The following is a 17,979-nucleotide window of genomic DNA, read 5'->3' as shown; positions in this document are numbered from 1 at the left end:
AAATCTTTCAACTGAACATACAGTTCTTTTGGAGTCTCTTCCATCAACAATTCGATGGTACGAAACCATTGCCGGTAAGTCTCAGCATTGATAGAATATTTCCTCAATATTGCCTATCTCACTTGCGCATAGTCGGTCACTTCATCCACAGCCATCGCTACATAGGCGGTACGGGCCTTGCCAATGAGCAGGGGAACTAGGCGAATGGCCCAAACTTCTGGAGGCCATTTACACACCGTAGCAATTCACTCAAAAGTAGTAAGATAATGCTCAATGTCATCCATCTCACTGAGCTGCTGCATCCTTCCACATACTCCCAGCAGTTGGATGTTGCGCTCCATCAGAAATTCTGGAAGAAGGGCCTGGATCTTCACTTCCCCCTGCTGGCAAGTTTTCCCTGTCCAGTATGCTGACCCACTTCATCCTGAAGGAGTCGAAACTGATGCTTCAAAGACCTCCATCTTGTCTCTTGCCGTGCATTTTCTTGCTCTTGACGATCCTGTGTCACTTTTTGATTCACCAGGAACTTCTGGAACATATCCTTCAACTCTGCAATATCCGTAGAAGAACTTTCATAGGAAATTAGCTCAACAGCTTCTCCAAAAGTCCCTTGCAATTCTTCCCCATCTTCTCCAGGGTCCATCAGGATGGTTTCTCACCACGTGCCCACTTTGGTGCCATCACACCTGAAGATTTGACACAGCAATGCTCCTCTTCTGGAATATCCCACCGCTGCCACCATATTGTGGGGACATGACCAGAACAAAGGCGGGGAGACACTTGCTTGCAGTCAAAAAAAAGTTTATTGACTCACATCTGACACTGGACACATTACAGTTGACCCTCCTCATGGAGGTCCCAACCAACACTAAACCCTGAGAGGCCAAGTATGCCCTTTTTTAAACTCAAGGGTCAAACCATCCCAAATTATAGGAAAACCCACAAAAAGAAAAAGCATAAACACACACATAAACAGCCACATAAACTCAATTGAAGATAAAGTTCAAAACAACATAAGATCAACATTACAAAAATACATTCAAAAACTGAACAATACATTTACATATACACACATTCAAAATAAACAATAAACCATGACCCCCTGCTCTGACTAGCCAGTAGACTATGCCTACATTACCCAAAATTCCATTTGATTGTATACAATAGAAAACAGGAAGGCCACACTTCCTCTTAAACCCTCATCCCCAAACCATGCTGCAGTCATGAGCCCAGAGGAAAAAAGGTAAGGAAATAAAAATGAAGCTTTGAATAAATAACTACAAAAATAACCCTTTTTGGCATCTCTTTTCCTTGACCTTATGTGCACCTTAGACCGGAAAAATAAACCCCCAAAAAAAAACAACAATAGAAAACAAACATTCATATCAATAATACAAACCAAACAAATATAAACCAAACAAAACACAGGGCGTAGCCTAAAGATTAAAGGTGACTTATGACTTCGTCAGAGTGTGTTATAAGCTACGTGACATGGGCTATAGTTTATAACACGATGCAAAAACTGCCACAACTAAATGCTGAACGCCACAATCAACTTTATTAAAAGTAGTGTTAAAATCTCAATCCACTGACTCCACTCAAAATTGTGTGTGTATTCCCAGAGCAAGTGTGACACATGTAAATAAATCTAGGGCCAGTACGATCAACATATGAATTTTTTTTATTATTTTTTTGTTAAATCATTTTCAGGTCAAAATGACCTAAGGGACGGATGAAGGTTAAACTATGTCATTTAATTTCTGTCTTGTCACCAGCAAATCGCTGCATTGCTGATCGTGGTTCTGAGTATCGATAACATCTGCCATTTTCGGGGAACACGAGAGCGCGCAGTAATCTTAAATTAAATGATTTAAGAAATTTGAACCAAATCCGCAAATTCATTCGAAGAACCAAATTAGCCAGAGATCAGTTTTCACGACTAGAAGATCTGGCATCTTTCAAATCATCTCAGATGTATTCAGCGATACATCTAAGTACTAAATACGAGCCCCTGGAAACCCCCACAAGACTTGCAGTTTTTGAGATGTGGGAAAGAAATTGCTTGTGCGTTAATATGATTGATTAGGACCTAAAGTTGCAGCTGCTAAATAGAATTGCTGTTGTCCGTGTCATTAAAGTTAATCAAACAAAAGACCTTGAGATGCACCCACTGTTCTTCCAATAACTTTTGTAGCTTTAATAAAAATTAATGTTTTGTAAAATAATCAAGCTTGAAAGCAAGACTGAGATGTTTTAATTGTTTCATGTCACCACATTTATTTTAGCATAAATTCAAAGGGTCTGTTGTTACGTTTAGTCACATTTGAGTAAATAAACATGTATAAGCATGCAGCATTTTTTTGCAGTAATAGATACAGTTTATATATAATTTAATCATGGATGGAGGTCAAAATTCCAAATGCAGTACAGTATCAATACAACTGCAGTACAATCAGCAAAACATGTTTCAGTAGGAGTGGTTAGAGATAAAGGGTTTTTATACTATCAAACTGCTTGTAGGCCTTATGCTCCAGAGAAAGAAGCAAAGAGTCATCTTAAAATGTTATTTTGAACTTCCGTTTTGCAGGAGCTCTGTATATATCTACAACATTGCTGTCGAAGAGTTTTAGCGAGTGAATTGGACTAGTGTTAACAAAAGTTATCATAAGCACTAAAAACTTTGAAATCAATGTCAAAACAATTGTCCGGGAAGATTTTAAAACTGCAGGTTCATACAAAAATCCTTATCGTTTTACTTCCATGTTGTGAAAATATAAACTGAAAACAGAAGACAATGACTGCAGTGCTGAAAAGGGGCGGGGCTACATAAGGTCTGTATACATTTGCTGTATAGTGACAAAAGTGCTAAGCTTAAAAAGGCACAATAATAGGCACTGAGCTTGTAGACAGAAGGCATGGAGACAAGGCTGGTACAGGACACCAAGAAGGCATATTAGGACAGAATTATATAGTGCTTTGATTTGGATCATAAACCGGTGCAGAAGGATCTGGATGGAAACCAGGCTGGATGGCATGTGGATTTGGATAGACCCCTGCAGCAGTTCCTGGAAAGGGCAGCACTGTAGGGTCATACAAATTGGGGTAAAGTCCTGCAGGTGGAGGAGGTAGTTCACCAGGATAAGGCACAAGGTTAGGCTGAGGTGGTGGATATGGCTGGAATCCTCCAGGTGGGCCTTGCCAGGGAGGACACTGTTGTTCAGCTGGAAGAATGACCACAGGAAATCTGACTTCTGGATCTGAAGCAAAAGACACATCCAGATATACCTGAAAGATAATAATGAGTTTGCTTTACTCTTCAATAAAAAGTATTGTTAAGCTATATAAGGCAATATTACAAAACGCAAAATAGCACCTTAAGTTCATACTGCACTTTTAGAATTCTGCAGTTTTCAAAGGTGACAGTCAGGTCATGTGGAAGTGCCATGTCCACTATAAATTTAGACTTTTCTCCAGAAGGGATGCGATCTCTAGTCTCTTTGACTATATCCTTATGTCCTCTATTAGTGCTCTTGCCAGCGATGAACGTTTGTAGCTGCTTGAGGCTGTACTTTAGCTTGACATCACGAGATGAAGAGTTGTCAATGTCGACAAAAACTTTAATTGTTTCACCTGCACAAATTACTACAATTAGAGACAACATACATCAGTAATTACAAAAACAAAGAAACAAATGGACACTGCAGGCACAAAAGACACTGCAGGATAGTGTCTTCAGTTAAGTCAGCTTTGACAGAGGGATGCAAGCTACACATGACATGATCACCTTGCATATAGCCAGTTTTTTCAGTTGTTACAGTCACTGACATTTTTCCTGAGCCAAAAAGTTTCATCTTCTTGTCTTGTGTGCCAGATTGTGGTTGCTGTATGAAAAAAGAACAACATTCTAAAATCACATTACTTCTAAAACTTCAACCAGCCCACAACTCTGCATTTTCAGCCAATGTCCAAAGACTGGCTTCCCAAGGTATCACTTCAACAACTACTGAACATCCAGCCAATCAGCAACCTCAGGAAACCCCCTTTTCGGAAATGATGACAACTAAAGGGAACCCACTAAACAAGTAACTTCAGTACCTCAAGATTCTGAACTGGTGCATTTAATATAACCTTTAAGTTTTAACCTTATTGAGGAACTCAATTCGAGGGTTAAGTAAGTGATTGACGGTTGTTCAGGTCTATGCAATTGCACATATTGCAATAAACTTGGGATTTCACATTTTCATTCTCTTTCCTTACTTTCTACAACTTGTTTGAATAGGTGTGTTCATCTGATAAATTAGTTTATAAATGTCCTAGATTTATCCACTAAATACTTATATTTCAAAAGAGAAGTATCTTGTGTTTTGTGAAGTTAATGACTTAAACCACCGATCTGGTTACTGTGCTAATTAATAGTGTTATCACTATATTTTGGATTTTAGTATCCATTGCAGTGTTGATGTTGTACAGCTCACTCAGTAAATCGCTGGCCGACTCTATACTGGCCGACAATAATTCAGTCCAAATTCCCTTTAAAATCTTAAATGATTCTCTTTGAGCTAAATTGACCGGTTTCTCTTGCACCCATTAGCTGTTCTAAATGCATTGTAAATGCATGGCTTCTTGGGGCTTAATGCTTTAATAAGTGGTTACATCATCTCTCTATTAATGTGAATTGATAGATGAGTGCTAAAAAGTGAAATATGGTATTATAATTCATACCAGTAAATGATCATTGGTCCCATCATTTCTCAGCACAAAGTTTAATTCTGTCTGTGTAGAAGATGTTGACTTCCAAGGCCTGCTCAGCTTTACTGTCAAGACATACTTAACCGAGCCATGAAATCCTTTAAAAGATGGAGGCATGTTTCTGAAATTAGGGAAAAATAAAACTCTTTGGTTTCTGACAAGAATAACAGTGCATAAGATTTCATATAAACAACATAGCTTATGCATAAATGTGCATTATGCATTAGCAAGAAGTATGTACAGTATCTCACAAAAGTATATATATATATATATATATTATATTACATGTATATATATATATATATTTTAGAGTAGTCAATGTGCTGCTTGTATAGCAGTATAGATTAACTGTCCTCTGAAAATAACTTAATGTACAGCCATTATTGTCAAAATAGCTGGCAACAAAAGTGAGTACACCCTAAGTGAACATGTCAAAACTATGTCCAAAGTGTCAATATTTTGTGCGAGCACCTTTGTTATTTAGTACTGCCTTAAAAATCCTCCTGGGCATAGAATTCACCAGAGCTGCACAGGTTGTTGCTGGGATCCTCTTCCACTCCCTCATAATGACATCACGGAGCTGCTGGATGTTAGACACATGGTGCTTCTCCACCTTTTGCTCAATAGGGTTCAGGTCTGGAGACATACTTGGCCACGCCATCACCTTCAGCTTCCTCTGCTAGGCAGTTGTCCTCTTGGCAGTTTGGGGTCGTTATCATGTTGGAAGACTGCCGTTCTGTCCACTGCCTGAAGGGAAAGCATCATGTTCTACTTAAGAATGTCACAGTAGATGGTGCAATCCATGTTTCCTTCAATTAAGGCTCCCTGGCACCAACCAAACTCATGCAGCCCCAGATCATGATGCTACCACAACCACGTTTGACTGTGGGCAAGACACAATTTTCTTGGTACTCCCCATCAGGGTGTTGCCACACATGTTGGACACCATCTGAGTCAAACAAGTTTATCTTAGTCTCATCAGACCACAAGACATGGTTCCAGTAATTCTTGCTCTTGGACAGGTTGTCTTCAAGGACTATTTGCGGACATTTCTTATGAGCCAGCTTCAGAAGAGGCTTCCTTCTGGGATGACGGCCTTGCAAACTGACTTGTTGCAGAGTGTGGCCTATGGTCAGAGCACTGACAAGCTGACCTTCCACTTCTGCAACCTCTAAAGCCATGCTGGCAGTACTTGTGCATCTTTTTTTTTTTTTTGAAGGCAGCTTCTGCACCTTATGCACAACATGATGACTCGACTTCTTTGATCGACCCTTGCGAAGGCCTGTTCCAAGTGGAACCCATCTTGGAAACCTCTGCATGACCCTGACCACTGTACTGTAACTCAGTTTCAGGATGTTACCAAACTTCCTATTGAGAGTGATCAGTTGTCGTCATAGCACAGAGCCCCTCCCCTCGATATCAAAGTCTCCGCCATGTTGGCAGGACACCTGCGGCGAAACAAGATTGTTTACACGTGTTGTTAACTCGGTAGTAGAGGAGGTTTTTGCAATTCTGCACTGTTTTACCATGCCTGGAGGTTACTGCTGCCTTAAAAACTGCTCCAGTACCTCACACGATACATATGGAAAACATAGGAACAATGGAATACAGTTTTTTTTAGGTTACACCAAGCACAAAACAGCGGTATTTGGAGAAGCTCTCAGGCATCCAAAATATCGATCCATACGAGCTCCCTGCAGCGGAATGGCACAGAGACCTGGACCATACATCCACGCACACATATGGACATTGTGAATTATCTTGTTTTTGGTGTAAGTTACTACACAATGCAGGAGTTTAAAGGCCACAAGTCTTTGGAAAGTTACGAGGCTTTCTGCTGTGGCTTATTCACATGCGTTTTAGCGTGTTGTAATTACATATTGCATTTAGCAGACACTTCTTGACCAAAATGACAAGGTAAATTAAATAACTGCCACTGTTTCGTAAAGACTAGATGGTAACGAGATGTTCAATGTACACAAACGTTTCCAAAATGTTTTGATGTAGGCTAAAGCTGTGTAAATTTATTTTTAATTTGATTTTAACCCAATGACACATCCTGTACCAGGTTTTTGTGTTGGGGGCTGTTCTGAAGTTCTGAAGGCATTGCCCCTGGCAACCGATAGCGTGTCCTACCATCATGGCTGACCGGCTCAGACTCCTCCCAAATCAACCCAAATCGGCAGGTGACTCCCCACTCTCAATAGCCTAGGCCATCTTTGTGGAGAGCTACAATTCTAATTCTCAAATCCTCAGCGAGTTCTTTGCCATGAGGTGCCATATTGAACATCCAGTGATCAGTATCAATCAATCAACATTTACTTATACAGCCCTTTACAACACACATGGTGAAGTGCTTTCCAATAAAAACAGAGCCATAAAAACACAAATTAAAAGCCAACAACAAAGAAATACATAAAATACACAAAGATGTCACAAAAATTGCTAGATATCAAAGCCAGTCTAAATAAATATGTTTTAAGCTTAGCTTTAAAAAAGCCCAGGTCAGAAATGGTGAGTATTTCGGTGGGAAGCTTATTCCAGAGTATGGGCCCAGCTACACAAAAAGCCCGGTCACCCCAGTGTTTGTACCATGACCTCGGGACTTCCAGCAAAAGTTGATTTGTTGTACTAAGAGCTCTGTTTGGCTGATGAAAAGCCAGCATTTCAGTTAAATCGGGAGGGGCAAGGCCATTGAGAGCTTTAAAAACAAACAATAACATTTTAAATTCAACTCAAAAAGAAACTGAAAGCCAGTGGAGTGGATAAAGAATTGGTGTTATGTGCTCATGTTTACATGTGTTTTGTTAAAAGACGGGCTTCAGCATTCTGCACTAGCTGAAGGCATCTGAGGGATGACTTTGAGATACCAAAGTGCATTACAATAATCTATTCTTGAACTGATAAAAGCATGAATGGCTTTTCAAAGGTCAGAGCGATTAAAAAATGGTTTGACCTAGGCCAAAAAATGTAGCTGAAAAAAAAAAAACATCTTTAACCATGCTGTCAATTTGTTTAACAAATTTTAGACTACTATCAAGTGGCACACAGAGATTTCTGACAGTTGGTCTAAGCTCTGAAGTCAGCACATCAAAGTCGGAAGTTAAAGACTCTCCAAATAAGTATTTTCTTCATTGAGATGAAGGAAACTTTGCTCTAACAATAGTTTAATGTCATAAATGCAATCTGCATTTTTGGTTTCATAGGCAGATCAATTTGCTAATCATAGCAGTGAAAAGCTATATGCCTGGCTATAATGGACCCGAGAGGCAGCATGTAAAGTGAAAAGAGTATGAGAGAATTGTACTCAAAGCACCAAATCTTAACTGCTTTATTACAAGATACACAAATATGTATGGTCCTGTCAAGCAGACAAAAACATGAACATGATGAATAGTACATGCGGCTTTGTTGTCACTTAGGGTGTACCCACTTTTGTTGCCAGCTATACTGACAATGATGGCTGTATGTTAAGTTATTTTCAGAAGACAGTAAATCTATACTGCTACACAAGCAGCACATTGACTACTATAAAATATATCCAAGTTTCATTTCTATAGTATTGTCCCTTGAGAAGATATGCTAATATGGTTGGTTGCTGAAATGTGAGGGGTGTACTTACTTTAGTGAGATAATGCATATATTAATATGATTGATGTTTTTTTTTTTTTTCGAGGATGATAATTTGTGTTAATATTATATGTAACTGAATTGAAAGAAAGTAAAATGTGGGAACACTCTCTTGCTGATTGACTCGTTCTGTATATTGTGTTCATAGGCTGTGAATTACACCTGCTGAATATTATTTTACTGTGCACATATTTACACAATAAGGAACAACAACAACTGAAGATGTATTATGAAAAGCACATCAGTAGTATCACTCACTGTTGAGGCAGCTGGAATCTGAATGGAAAAACATGACTTCCTGGCCTAATCACTGGTCCATCTGATTAATAAAAAAGACATGTTAATATGAGTTACTATTAGTATATTAATAATTGAGTTTTTTAAAGGGATATTCAGTTTAGTATCAGCTAATAATAATTTCAGGTTTCGTGCAAATGAATATTTTTTTTAATGTCGTTTATTTAATTTTATTTAATTTACTTGCAAGGTATAGGCTATAAAACCCATTTACTTACAAGTCTCTCCATCTATAAGAGTTGTATTCTTTTCGCCTTCTCCTGTACACGTTACAGTAAGAAATAAAAGTATTACAATTTGTGATAAAAATATGATACTCCTATATATTGGAAATGTTCTAATGTACAACCTCACCTTTCTTCGAGCTCTCTTGAATGAAGTATTGCTTTAGTTTGAAGTATCTCTCGTGGTCGCTGTAGGTTGTTTCGTCGTCACCTGAGCCTTCAGTCCAGCTCACATGTGCGTCCCCCGTCAGCTTCACAAAAAAACTGTCCACCTTTATTTCTTTGATAACCTCCAAAACAACTCGTCCCTCCACAATATCCCCACTAGTAAAAGTATTGCTTTCATTAATGGGGTCGTAGTGAAGACTGAACTCTTTGATGGATTTTGACATTTTAGTTTGTATGTCTGTACTCTAAACATTAAAATCCAGCACAAATGAAAGATCCTTCGGTTTGCCTGGCTACAGCTGGACTGACTGAAAAAACACTGGTTGAGGGCGTGGCGACAGGGTTGCCAGGTTTTGGCAACAAAACCCGCCCATTTGCTACAAAAAACTAGCCCAAGGCTAGCACAATCGCGTTTTTCGGCGGGGATCCTCCAGTAAAATTCCTATAACAGCGGCTAAATATCACGCTATTGGGGTCGCTTCAACCCATGAACATAAAAAACAACCCGCGGCAACAGTGTTAAAGTAGTTGTCAAATTTCCTGTCAAATTTGACAGGAAATCCGCAACACTGAACCTCCTACAAGTCCTGCTTTCAGTCACGTGACCGGTGAGCTTCAGGCGACGCGAGTGTGTGCATACTATAGACAGTAAAAGAAGATTGTGCTTAAAGTCAGTGCAGAGAACCGGAGAAGTCCAAATATTACCTTCTATATGTTTACAGGATTTATAATATCACTTCAAATGCAAATAAGATATACACTGCTATTATCACTATACTATAAATGTTAACTGAGCCAATGGATTTGAAACTATGTTTGGGTCCGGTGAATGAATTAAATACACTAATTTTCGTTACTGTTCACGAGATGAAAGTTGAACTCATGTATACACAGCTATATAATGTATTTTTATCTTACCAAATATGTAAATGTACAAATTACTTATTTCTCGAAAATGTTTGCATTATTATTATTTTTTTATAAATTAAATATTTACCTCGTGAGACGTGGGCTGCGATTTATCTCCAGAAGTATCCATTTCTCAATTGTACACATACATAAGTCTGTTTCATCGTTATTTTCACAACATATTTTATTATTTTACACAATAAAAAAATACTTGAATAATTTTACTATCTGTTTAATCTGATAATTAATGCAAAAGAATAACAATATACATGGCTGCTAGACAGATCATGATTTATGCTGCAGATCTTTCGCAAAACAAATAAACATAGATAAAAATACACATGAATGTAAACAGCGATCTTTTATTTAATGCAAACCTACCATAATTATATTATGTTTAATTGTACAGTTAGTTATAAATTATGTTATCAAATAAAGTTAATAAAACATGTTTTATAAGAAATCTCTGTGCGTCTTGTTTGACAGTCAGAAACATTGATCTTACATAGCAGTCAGAACAAAACCAGCTCTTCGAAAATTAAAAGTATGGCGTATTTGAGAGGTTTGTGTTTGAAAGAAGAAATCCCTGTGGACATGACCTGACGCTGATCTGCATAATCAACAGAAGAATAAAGCAATCTCCGCGTTGTATCTGGATGAATTTCAACACAGATACGCAAAATCTAGGGAGGATGTTTCCCCATGTTTTTGATATACAACTATCGGCTGTTAAATTTGAAAATCATTAATTATATCCCACACAGCAAAGGAGTCCGTGGCGGACCCGCCCTCAAGCCGCCAGATCCGCCTGACTGTCAGATTCGTTTTCGCTGCGCTAACAGGATCGGCCCCGCCTCCAGGATCGGCCCCGCCTGCGCTTTTAATCAGCGGACCCAGAACAGATCACATACGGATCCGCACTTCGGACGCGCCTTAGATAACCGCCGTGTGGGAATTAGTCGGGATCTCCTTCGCGTGAAGTTCGGCTGCCAAGTAAGTGTAACGTTAAGATATATTTTATTAATGTTATATCTGTCATTGAAATATAATCTATCGGTGTTACCTGCTTTGTCGAAGGTTTTGGTAAAATTTTCGTGGATTTTGGTTGCCATTTTATTAGCCGTTGCAGTAGGCTTGTGTAGCATAAAGTAGCCCATGCCTGATTGTAATTCCCATTACCCATATTCGAGCTCTATCGCGGACGTCCTATGTTAAGTTGTTTTAATTTGGGAAAGTATGTAGTCTAATTTATTGCAGTAACTTGGTGCTAGCTTGGTGCTAATGTTAGTTCTTTTGGACTGACAATCTGAACGTAGCCTACCTATATCGGGATAATAAATAGAAGGAAGAATTGCAGTAAGAGCTAGAGCTCATTCGGATCTTTACCACATAACCTTAGGTTATTAATGTTAGTTTGTCAAAATTTTGCACACTTTCCTGCTTACCAACTACTTCTCTATATGATTTTGCAGCTTCCATGTGTTTTTTCGTGGTTTATTAGTGTACAAACACATATCGTCACCTTCCTAAAATAATTGCCTACGTCATTTTTTGACAAAAATGATTTCTTTTGCATAAGATATCTTCTCGTGATGTAAAATTGCCCACATCCTCAGTTGAACAGATCGTGCAATTCTACCCCTGTAGTATAATCGCCTATGTCAAAAGTGTGACTTTTGTGTGCCTTATTTTGCCTAAGTCAAAAGAAGCAATTTTACAAGCTTTTCAAGATGGGTCCGTGTATCTTTTGGTCATTCGATTTTCTATTTAAAAATAAATAAAGATAAATGAGAAACGGTTTGATTTTCGTTTTTTTTTTTTTTGTTTAAGAAACGGAAAACGAAAATTTAGCTGGATTTTTCGTATTTTTGTTTGTGGGTAAAAAATGAGATTATGCTTTAATATTTGTTTGAATGTGTGGGCGGCGCTGAAACGCCCCTTTCATCCCTTCTGTACTGCACCGACAAGCAGCAACCGCTGCTCAGGTTATCTTCACCAGGAGAGGAGCGGCAGACAGCAGAGTTTATTAATAATCCTGCGAATTCTTTGCTAGTGGTGCTTGTTAGATTAAAATAATAATAATAATAATAATAATAATAATAATAATAATAATAATAATTAATTAAATTAATAATAAAATAATATTATATTTTTCCGGCTGCTGCATGTTATTGACAAAGCAGACTTGACAACTTTATTCATAAAACACCATTTGAATTTTACTTTAGCCTGTGATCTACAACGACATGGAATAAAATATATTAAAATGTATATTAAAATAAGTTAAGTTTTCCCTGTAATTAGTCTACTTTAAATGTTTTAATTATAGGCTGTAGGCTACTTAGAATTATGAACAGAATTCACGCATTGTGTAGATGACCGAATATGGTGTGACATCATTACAGATAATGAGTTCAGACTGGAAACACTGCACCTCTGGTTGGTTTCATTTGAATTACATAGGCCTAAATATAAAATTATTTTATTATTATACTATTTAAATGGCTTGTTTTAAAAGTAGACATGTCCAGCTAGACATGGTTTGTCTGATGCATGAGCCTGGTTCATTTCTGACGTTTCAGAAAGAAGTTAATGTAGACCGAGATGGCAGAAAGCAAATCCTGTTGAGTTTTCATGTTATTCAGGGTGCCTTACGACCCAAACTGACGGAGCTGAAGCTCTTTCCTCTTGTTATCGGGATAGAAGCTGTGGATCGGGATCCGCCGATCGGAGAAGTGCAGCAGACTACACTCTACAAGATAAAGCTTCAGTTGCTGTTGTTTGTATAACAAATGAAAACATGTTAGGCTGTGAGGTTTTTCTTAAACAGGCATAGAATAAAATTAGAAGGCTAAATAAAATCTGCACATTTCATGTCATTGTAGATCTTACAGTAAAATTCAAACGTCATTGAATAAATTAATTTCTGTTCGTCAAAAAAAAAAAAAAAAAAAATACATAAATTATATATATATGTATATGTGTATAAGCTTGCAAGCACCACTAGCAAAGAATTCGCAGGATTAATAAACTCTGCTGTCTGCTGCTTCTCTCAGTTTGCGGTTGCCGCTTGTCGGTGCAGTACAAAAGGGATGAAACATTTTCAAACAAATATTAAAGCATAATCTCATTTTTTACCCACTAAAATAGGCTTTATACCTTGTCTGTATTTTAAGGTGTTTTGTGACTTACTTTTAGATTTCTTCTTTGGCCACGATTGGTGGAGAGAGTGGAACATCCTCTCTCGGATGTTCACAGAAGAAGTGGCCAAGACCATAAGCTCGAAGGGGGCAAATGGCAAGAGGGCATTCAGTCACATGTCGTCGAAGACACTAATGTACCGTAAGTCACTTTAAGTATTCAGCTGCAGGGAAGGGAAGGGAAGTGTAACGGCTCCCACACACAGCTGCGTGCGGTGCAATGCTGGGGTCGGCTGAAACTGTAAACGGTGTTGCCAGATTGGGTTGAGTGATTTACGCCCAATCATGATCGAAAACCCGTCCCCTTCATCAAAAAATCTGCCCCAACAACGATTCTGTCACAGATAAACAATTTAACTCCAATCTGCCCTACAATTTAACTTTATCTGCCCGCCTAAGCCGGTGTTACAATATATTCGGTTCCTGGAATATCTGATTCCAATGGGTGGAGCTACCATGAATATTCACGACACCATAGCGTGGCGGGGCGACAAATACAAGCGAGTGGAACATATTATTAGCGCTTCAGATGGTGTTTTGTTCTAAACTACTTCTAACTGTTCGTTTCTCACGAATGACTGAGATTAAGCTTTTTAAATGTCTATTATTGCATGTTTAAATAAATATTTACAAATATATTCTTGTGTTTTGATTCTGTCTCCCAAAGTTGTCTGTAGGCTATTATTGAAATAGCTTTTATATAATAACATGATAGCTCAAGACAAATTAAAAAGTATTCTCATTTAAAGAATATAATATATATAATTTTTATAATGTAAAACAATATGCATGAAGTTATACCCGTCCTAAATATGATCTAGACTGTTTAAAATTGATAAACAAAAACATCTGCCTCAACATATTTCTGTGTAAAAATGTAGTTTTTTTTAAAGCATTCATTCATTAACTCGAAATTACTTTTAAAGTAAGATACAGTGTCTTAAAATGACATATTTTATTCATATTCATCTGTAAAAACGAGAATGTTAGACAAGAGAAAAACATGGGATCAAGGACAAAATTAATACAGCAGGACCAATAAAATATTTACTATATTATTCAAATATGTATTTAGAAATGTACCTTTCCTTAATTTTTGTATACCCATGCCTTCTACACCAGTGTTTTTGTGTTCACTTGTTTACAAAAAGATTACATAAGAATGATAAAATTACTAAACTGATAATATGTAGGCCTAATTTTTATGATTAATGGTTAGTAATTATTATAAATTAATTTGACCAACGTTCTAAAGCATTGCTAGAGAAAACAATTGTTAATGCATCTGAAAGCTTAGCATTTATGAGAACCTTTGATAAAGTAAAGGTTGTGTATCAAAAAGATTTTCAGTTGAGTCAGTATAAAGCAACATCCAAAGCATGCAACATGCAACTCCAAGGTCTTATGTTGACTTAAACAATCAGCCTATAATTTAAAGGTTATTTTAATAATATGCAGACAACTTTGGGAGACAGAATAAAGACACAAGAATATAATATTTATTTAAACAGCAATCACACACCTTTTAAAAATACTAATCTGTCATTCATGAGAAATGAACAGTTCTATATCATAGAATGTCAGCAACAACCCCCCCCCACCCCCACCCCCCCAAGGAAGGAACTACATCACCTTCTCAGTGAGACTTGAATGGGAGAACTGAGATATATTGGAGCAGCCTTCCCTGCGCTTGGCCTTCCTAACATGTTGTGGTCCCTAAAAGATATAGCATATAAAATTGTATTACTATAAGCTATAGGCCTATGTAATTATTCGTTAATTATGTTTAAATATGTAGATTACTTTTACTATTTACATAATCTGTTTATACAATTCATGTAAACTGCTTTTATTTATTTTCCATTGCAACTTTAAAAAGAGTTTTTTTTTTTCATGTAGCCTTGGCAACTAGCCTGAATAATATGCAGATGAAATGAAACTTGTCAACTCACCTCAACATGCCTTTTGCAATCACACACTGACAATTGATTGGTTGATTTGCAGAAACAGGCCAATCAGGATGCTCTCTGTCTGACATGCGCTTCGCACACACGCACATTGGCACACATACGCAAGGTCTCTCGCTCCCTCTACCTCCATGCCATGCGTGCGCTACACGGTTTGAAACACAGTATCTGTTTCGCATGCGTGCTTTTGCTCGCTCGGTCTAGATTCCGGGAGATTTTAACTGATTTGCGGGTCTCAGGGAGCCGCTTTCAATATGCGGGAGACTCCCGGAACTTCCGGGAGATTTGGGATGTCTGAGTAGTTAAGCTTAACTTCATTCAACTTTATTACCTGTTTGAAATAAATAATCCATAAAACAAAACGAGGCGCTCACGCTAATAATTTCTGTTCCACTCACTTGTATTTGTCGCCCCGCCCATGCTATGGTCTCGTGAGTATTCATGATAGCTCCACCCATTGGAACCAAATATTTCGGGAACCGAATATATTGTAACACCGGCTTATTTTCCCCAGCCAACGAAGTCAAAAGATGCCCAATCTGGCAACACTGATTAATTCCAGCCAATAACTGGGCAGCCCGGGCTTAAGTCATAAGTAGCCTACCAAATGCATGCTGAATTTAAAACCTCATTTTGTGTCTACAGGTGCTGTACGTGCAAATAGTTTGTGTCGCACAGACACAGACATTCAACGTTATGCCATACGATGGTTTAACTTGGCTGCAGACCATGGTGCGGCAAGGAGGCGCCTGACCAACCGGTCTAACCAGGCTGAGGCAGATGATTAGGCTACTTATGGTCATGTTTTCTTTTGTTAAATAAAATTTTTATTTGTTTCAAATTGTTTCAGTTTTAATTTAAATAGTCTGTCGCAGGCTACATGTTGTTTTCCAATTCAGAGACCATGCCCTTTACAAATTCTATTGGCCTGGAGCCCAGTGTGTTTAAACCCCACCACGATCAACTGCAAGATAGAATACAACCAACTTACTGCTCCTTTTCAATAATCCGACTTGCATTCCAATACAAAAAAAAAAAACGTATGTTTGCTACTTATGTCTCATGTCAACTGTAAATGGTTACATACAACTTAACAGATATAAAACACATTCCCATTTCCCAGAATTTCATTATAATCAGAAAACATCTCCTCTTGTAGTACTTACAACTAGTCTTGCTGATCCTATCACTTAGAACTGACACTGTTTAAAAACAGCACTCACTGATGGTCTTTTTGTACTCTACATATACACACACACATATATATATATATATATATATATATTTATATATATATATATATATATATATATATATAATTGTTGATAGAATTGCCTTAAAAAGAAAACTGTGTAGGCTAGCATGTTAGTCGCTTTGGTTAAAAATGCGTCAGCAAAATGTAATGCAGCCTAATGTATCACATACCAAAACCCAGAGACACTTCAAGCCTCGGATTTCACAGCTATTTCTTCTCCTGACATCTTTAACAAGGCACAGTTCAATCACGTTCACACAATGGATTCACAGCATGAATTTTGGATGAAGAGGATGTTATCAGGCAGTGTGGTGGAAAAAAGTGGCATTGCAGACGGAATTTTATGAACGGGTCCAAAACGGACCCGGGCCGGATACGATGCTCATATGACCGGGTCCAAAACGGACCCGGAGCGGATATGCGGCTCATTCGCGGATCCAAAGCGAAGCCGGGGCGGATGTACCCATTTATGTACGGATACGCAAAGGGACCGCGGCGGTGTCGGACCGGATCCGCGAGCCGCCACCGCGGCGGATCCGCCGCGGTGTGCAAGTGGACGCAGTTTCGGATCCGCTTTCTGGATCCGTTCCGGAGTTCACTGTACCTCCGCGGCGGATGCGTTTCGTAGTCAGTTTGCTGTCTGGGATACATCTAGCCATGTAAGTTTCCCTTGCAGTCAATGCAAGCATCGCAAGACCGGAATAAGTAATCACCATATTAAAGCTGCAGTAGGTAACTTTTGTAAAAATATATTTTTTACATATTTGTTAAATCTATCATTATGTCCTGACAGTAGAATATGAGACAGATAATCTGTGAAAAAAAATCAAGGTCCTCTGGCTCCTCCCAGTTGTCCTTTTGCCATTTGCAGAAAGTCATCCACTCCCGGTAAGAAACAACCAATCAGAGCTGCGGTCCGTAACTTTGTTTGTGTTCAAAATGTAGAAAAATTTATATAATAAGCGAGTACACCATGAATCCATTTTCCAAACCGTGTTTTTAGCTTGTCCTGAATCACTAGGTTTCACCTATAATAAGTGTTTATATTCGGACTATTTTAGATTGCTTCAGGGGTACCGCGGTGGAGTAACCCAGTACCTTTGTGATTCTTCATAGATATAAACAGAGAGAAGTAGTTCCGGCTACGATGTTCTTCCGCAAGACGCAAGCAGTTCTGTTTATTAACCGCTAGAGCATCAAAAGTTACTGACTGCAGCTGTAATTATGCATAGTTTACATAGGCAAGCACGGGGCGTCGCTAGGGCTAAACTAGGGCTCCAGTCGAGCCCAGAATGATTTTAATCTAGCCCCAAATGTTTTGTCCTTAAATCCCAGGCATATTGACAAGGAGTTCAGAGAAAATCTGATATAAATTAAGTAAAAGTAAGTGTTCATCGTTTTAGTTGGCCACTGTCGCCATTTACAGTACGCGATTTTGATTGCCATCTCTCTCCACACACGCCATGACAGACCCAGGCAATAGCGACTCAAAAAGCTTTTTTCATACTATAAAAACACGCATATTCAAATAATAATACATTTTCACATCATTGCCATAAAAATGGACTCGAGTCCATTTG

At 38.2% G+C, this 17,979-nt stretch overlaps 1 protein-coding gene and 1 long non-coding RNA gene across 3 annotated transcripts; one reads left to right on the top strand and one right to left on the bottom strand.

Annotated features, from left to right (window-relative positions):
• Positions 1 to 2,813: 2,813 nt before the first annotated feature.
• Positions 2,814 to 9,577, bottom strand: LOC113049082 (arrestin domain-containing protein 3). 2 transcript variants are annotated; one of them, XM_026211118.1, is made up of 7 exons: positions 9,031 to 9,577; positions 8,895 to 8,936; positions 8,638 to 8,698; positions 4,723 to 4,870; positions 3,785 to 3,881; positions 3,374 to 3,630; positions 2,814 to 3,285 (listed from the first exon to the last, which is right to left on the bottom strand). In XM_026211118.1, exons 1-7 carry the CDS (start codon positions 9,290 to 9,292, stop codon positions 2,965 to 2,967), a joined length of 1,188 nt encoding a protein of 395 aa, XP_026066903.1. In that variant the 5' UTR covers positions 9,293 to 9,577; the 3' UTR covers positions 2,814 to 2,964. The 2 variants fall into 2 exon arrangements, with proteins under 2 accessions (XP_026066903.1, XP_026066904.1); XM_026211119.1 differs by lacking the exon at positions 8,895 to 8,936.
• An 84-nt stretch (positions 9,578 to 9,661) lies between these two features.
• On the top strand, positions 9,662 to 15,985 carry LOC113049083 (uncharacterized). The gene is made up of 4 exons (XR_003276571.1): positions 9,662 to 9,676; positions 10,742 to 10,970; positions 13,176 to 13,319; positions 15,790 to 15,985. It is a non-coding gene; the product is annotated as an uncharacterized LOC113049083 (long non-coding RNA).
• Positions 15,986 to 17,979: the final 1,994 nt, after the last annotated feature.

The sequence above is a fragment of the Carassius auratus genome, chromosome 30 (assembly GCF_003368295.1).
Source record: "Carassius auratus strain Wakin chromosome 30, ASM336829v1, whole genome shotgun sequence".
Classification (NCBI taxonomy): Eukaryota; Metazoa; Chordata; class Actinopteri; order Cypriniformes; family Cyprinidae; genus Carassius; species Carassius auratus.
The sequence above is the reverse complement of the archived record's forward strand: the minus strand, read 5'-3'. Positions and strand labels throughout refer to the sequence as shown.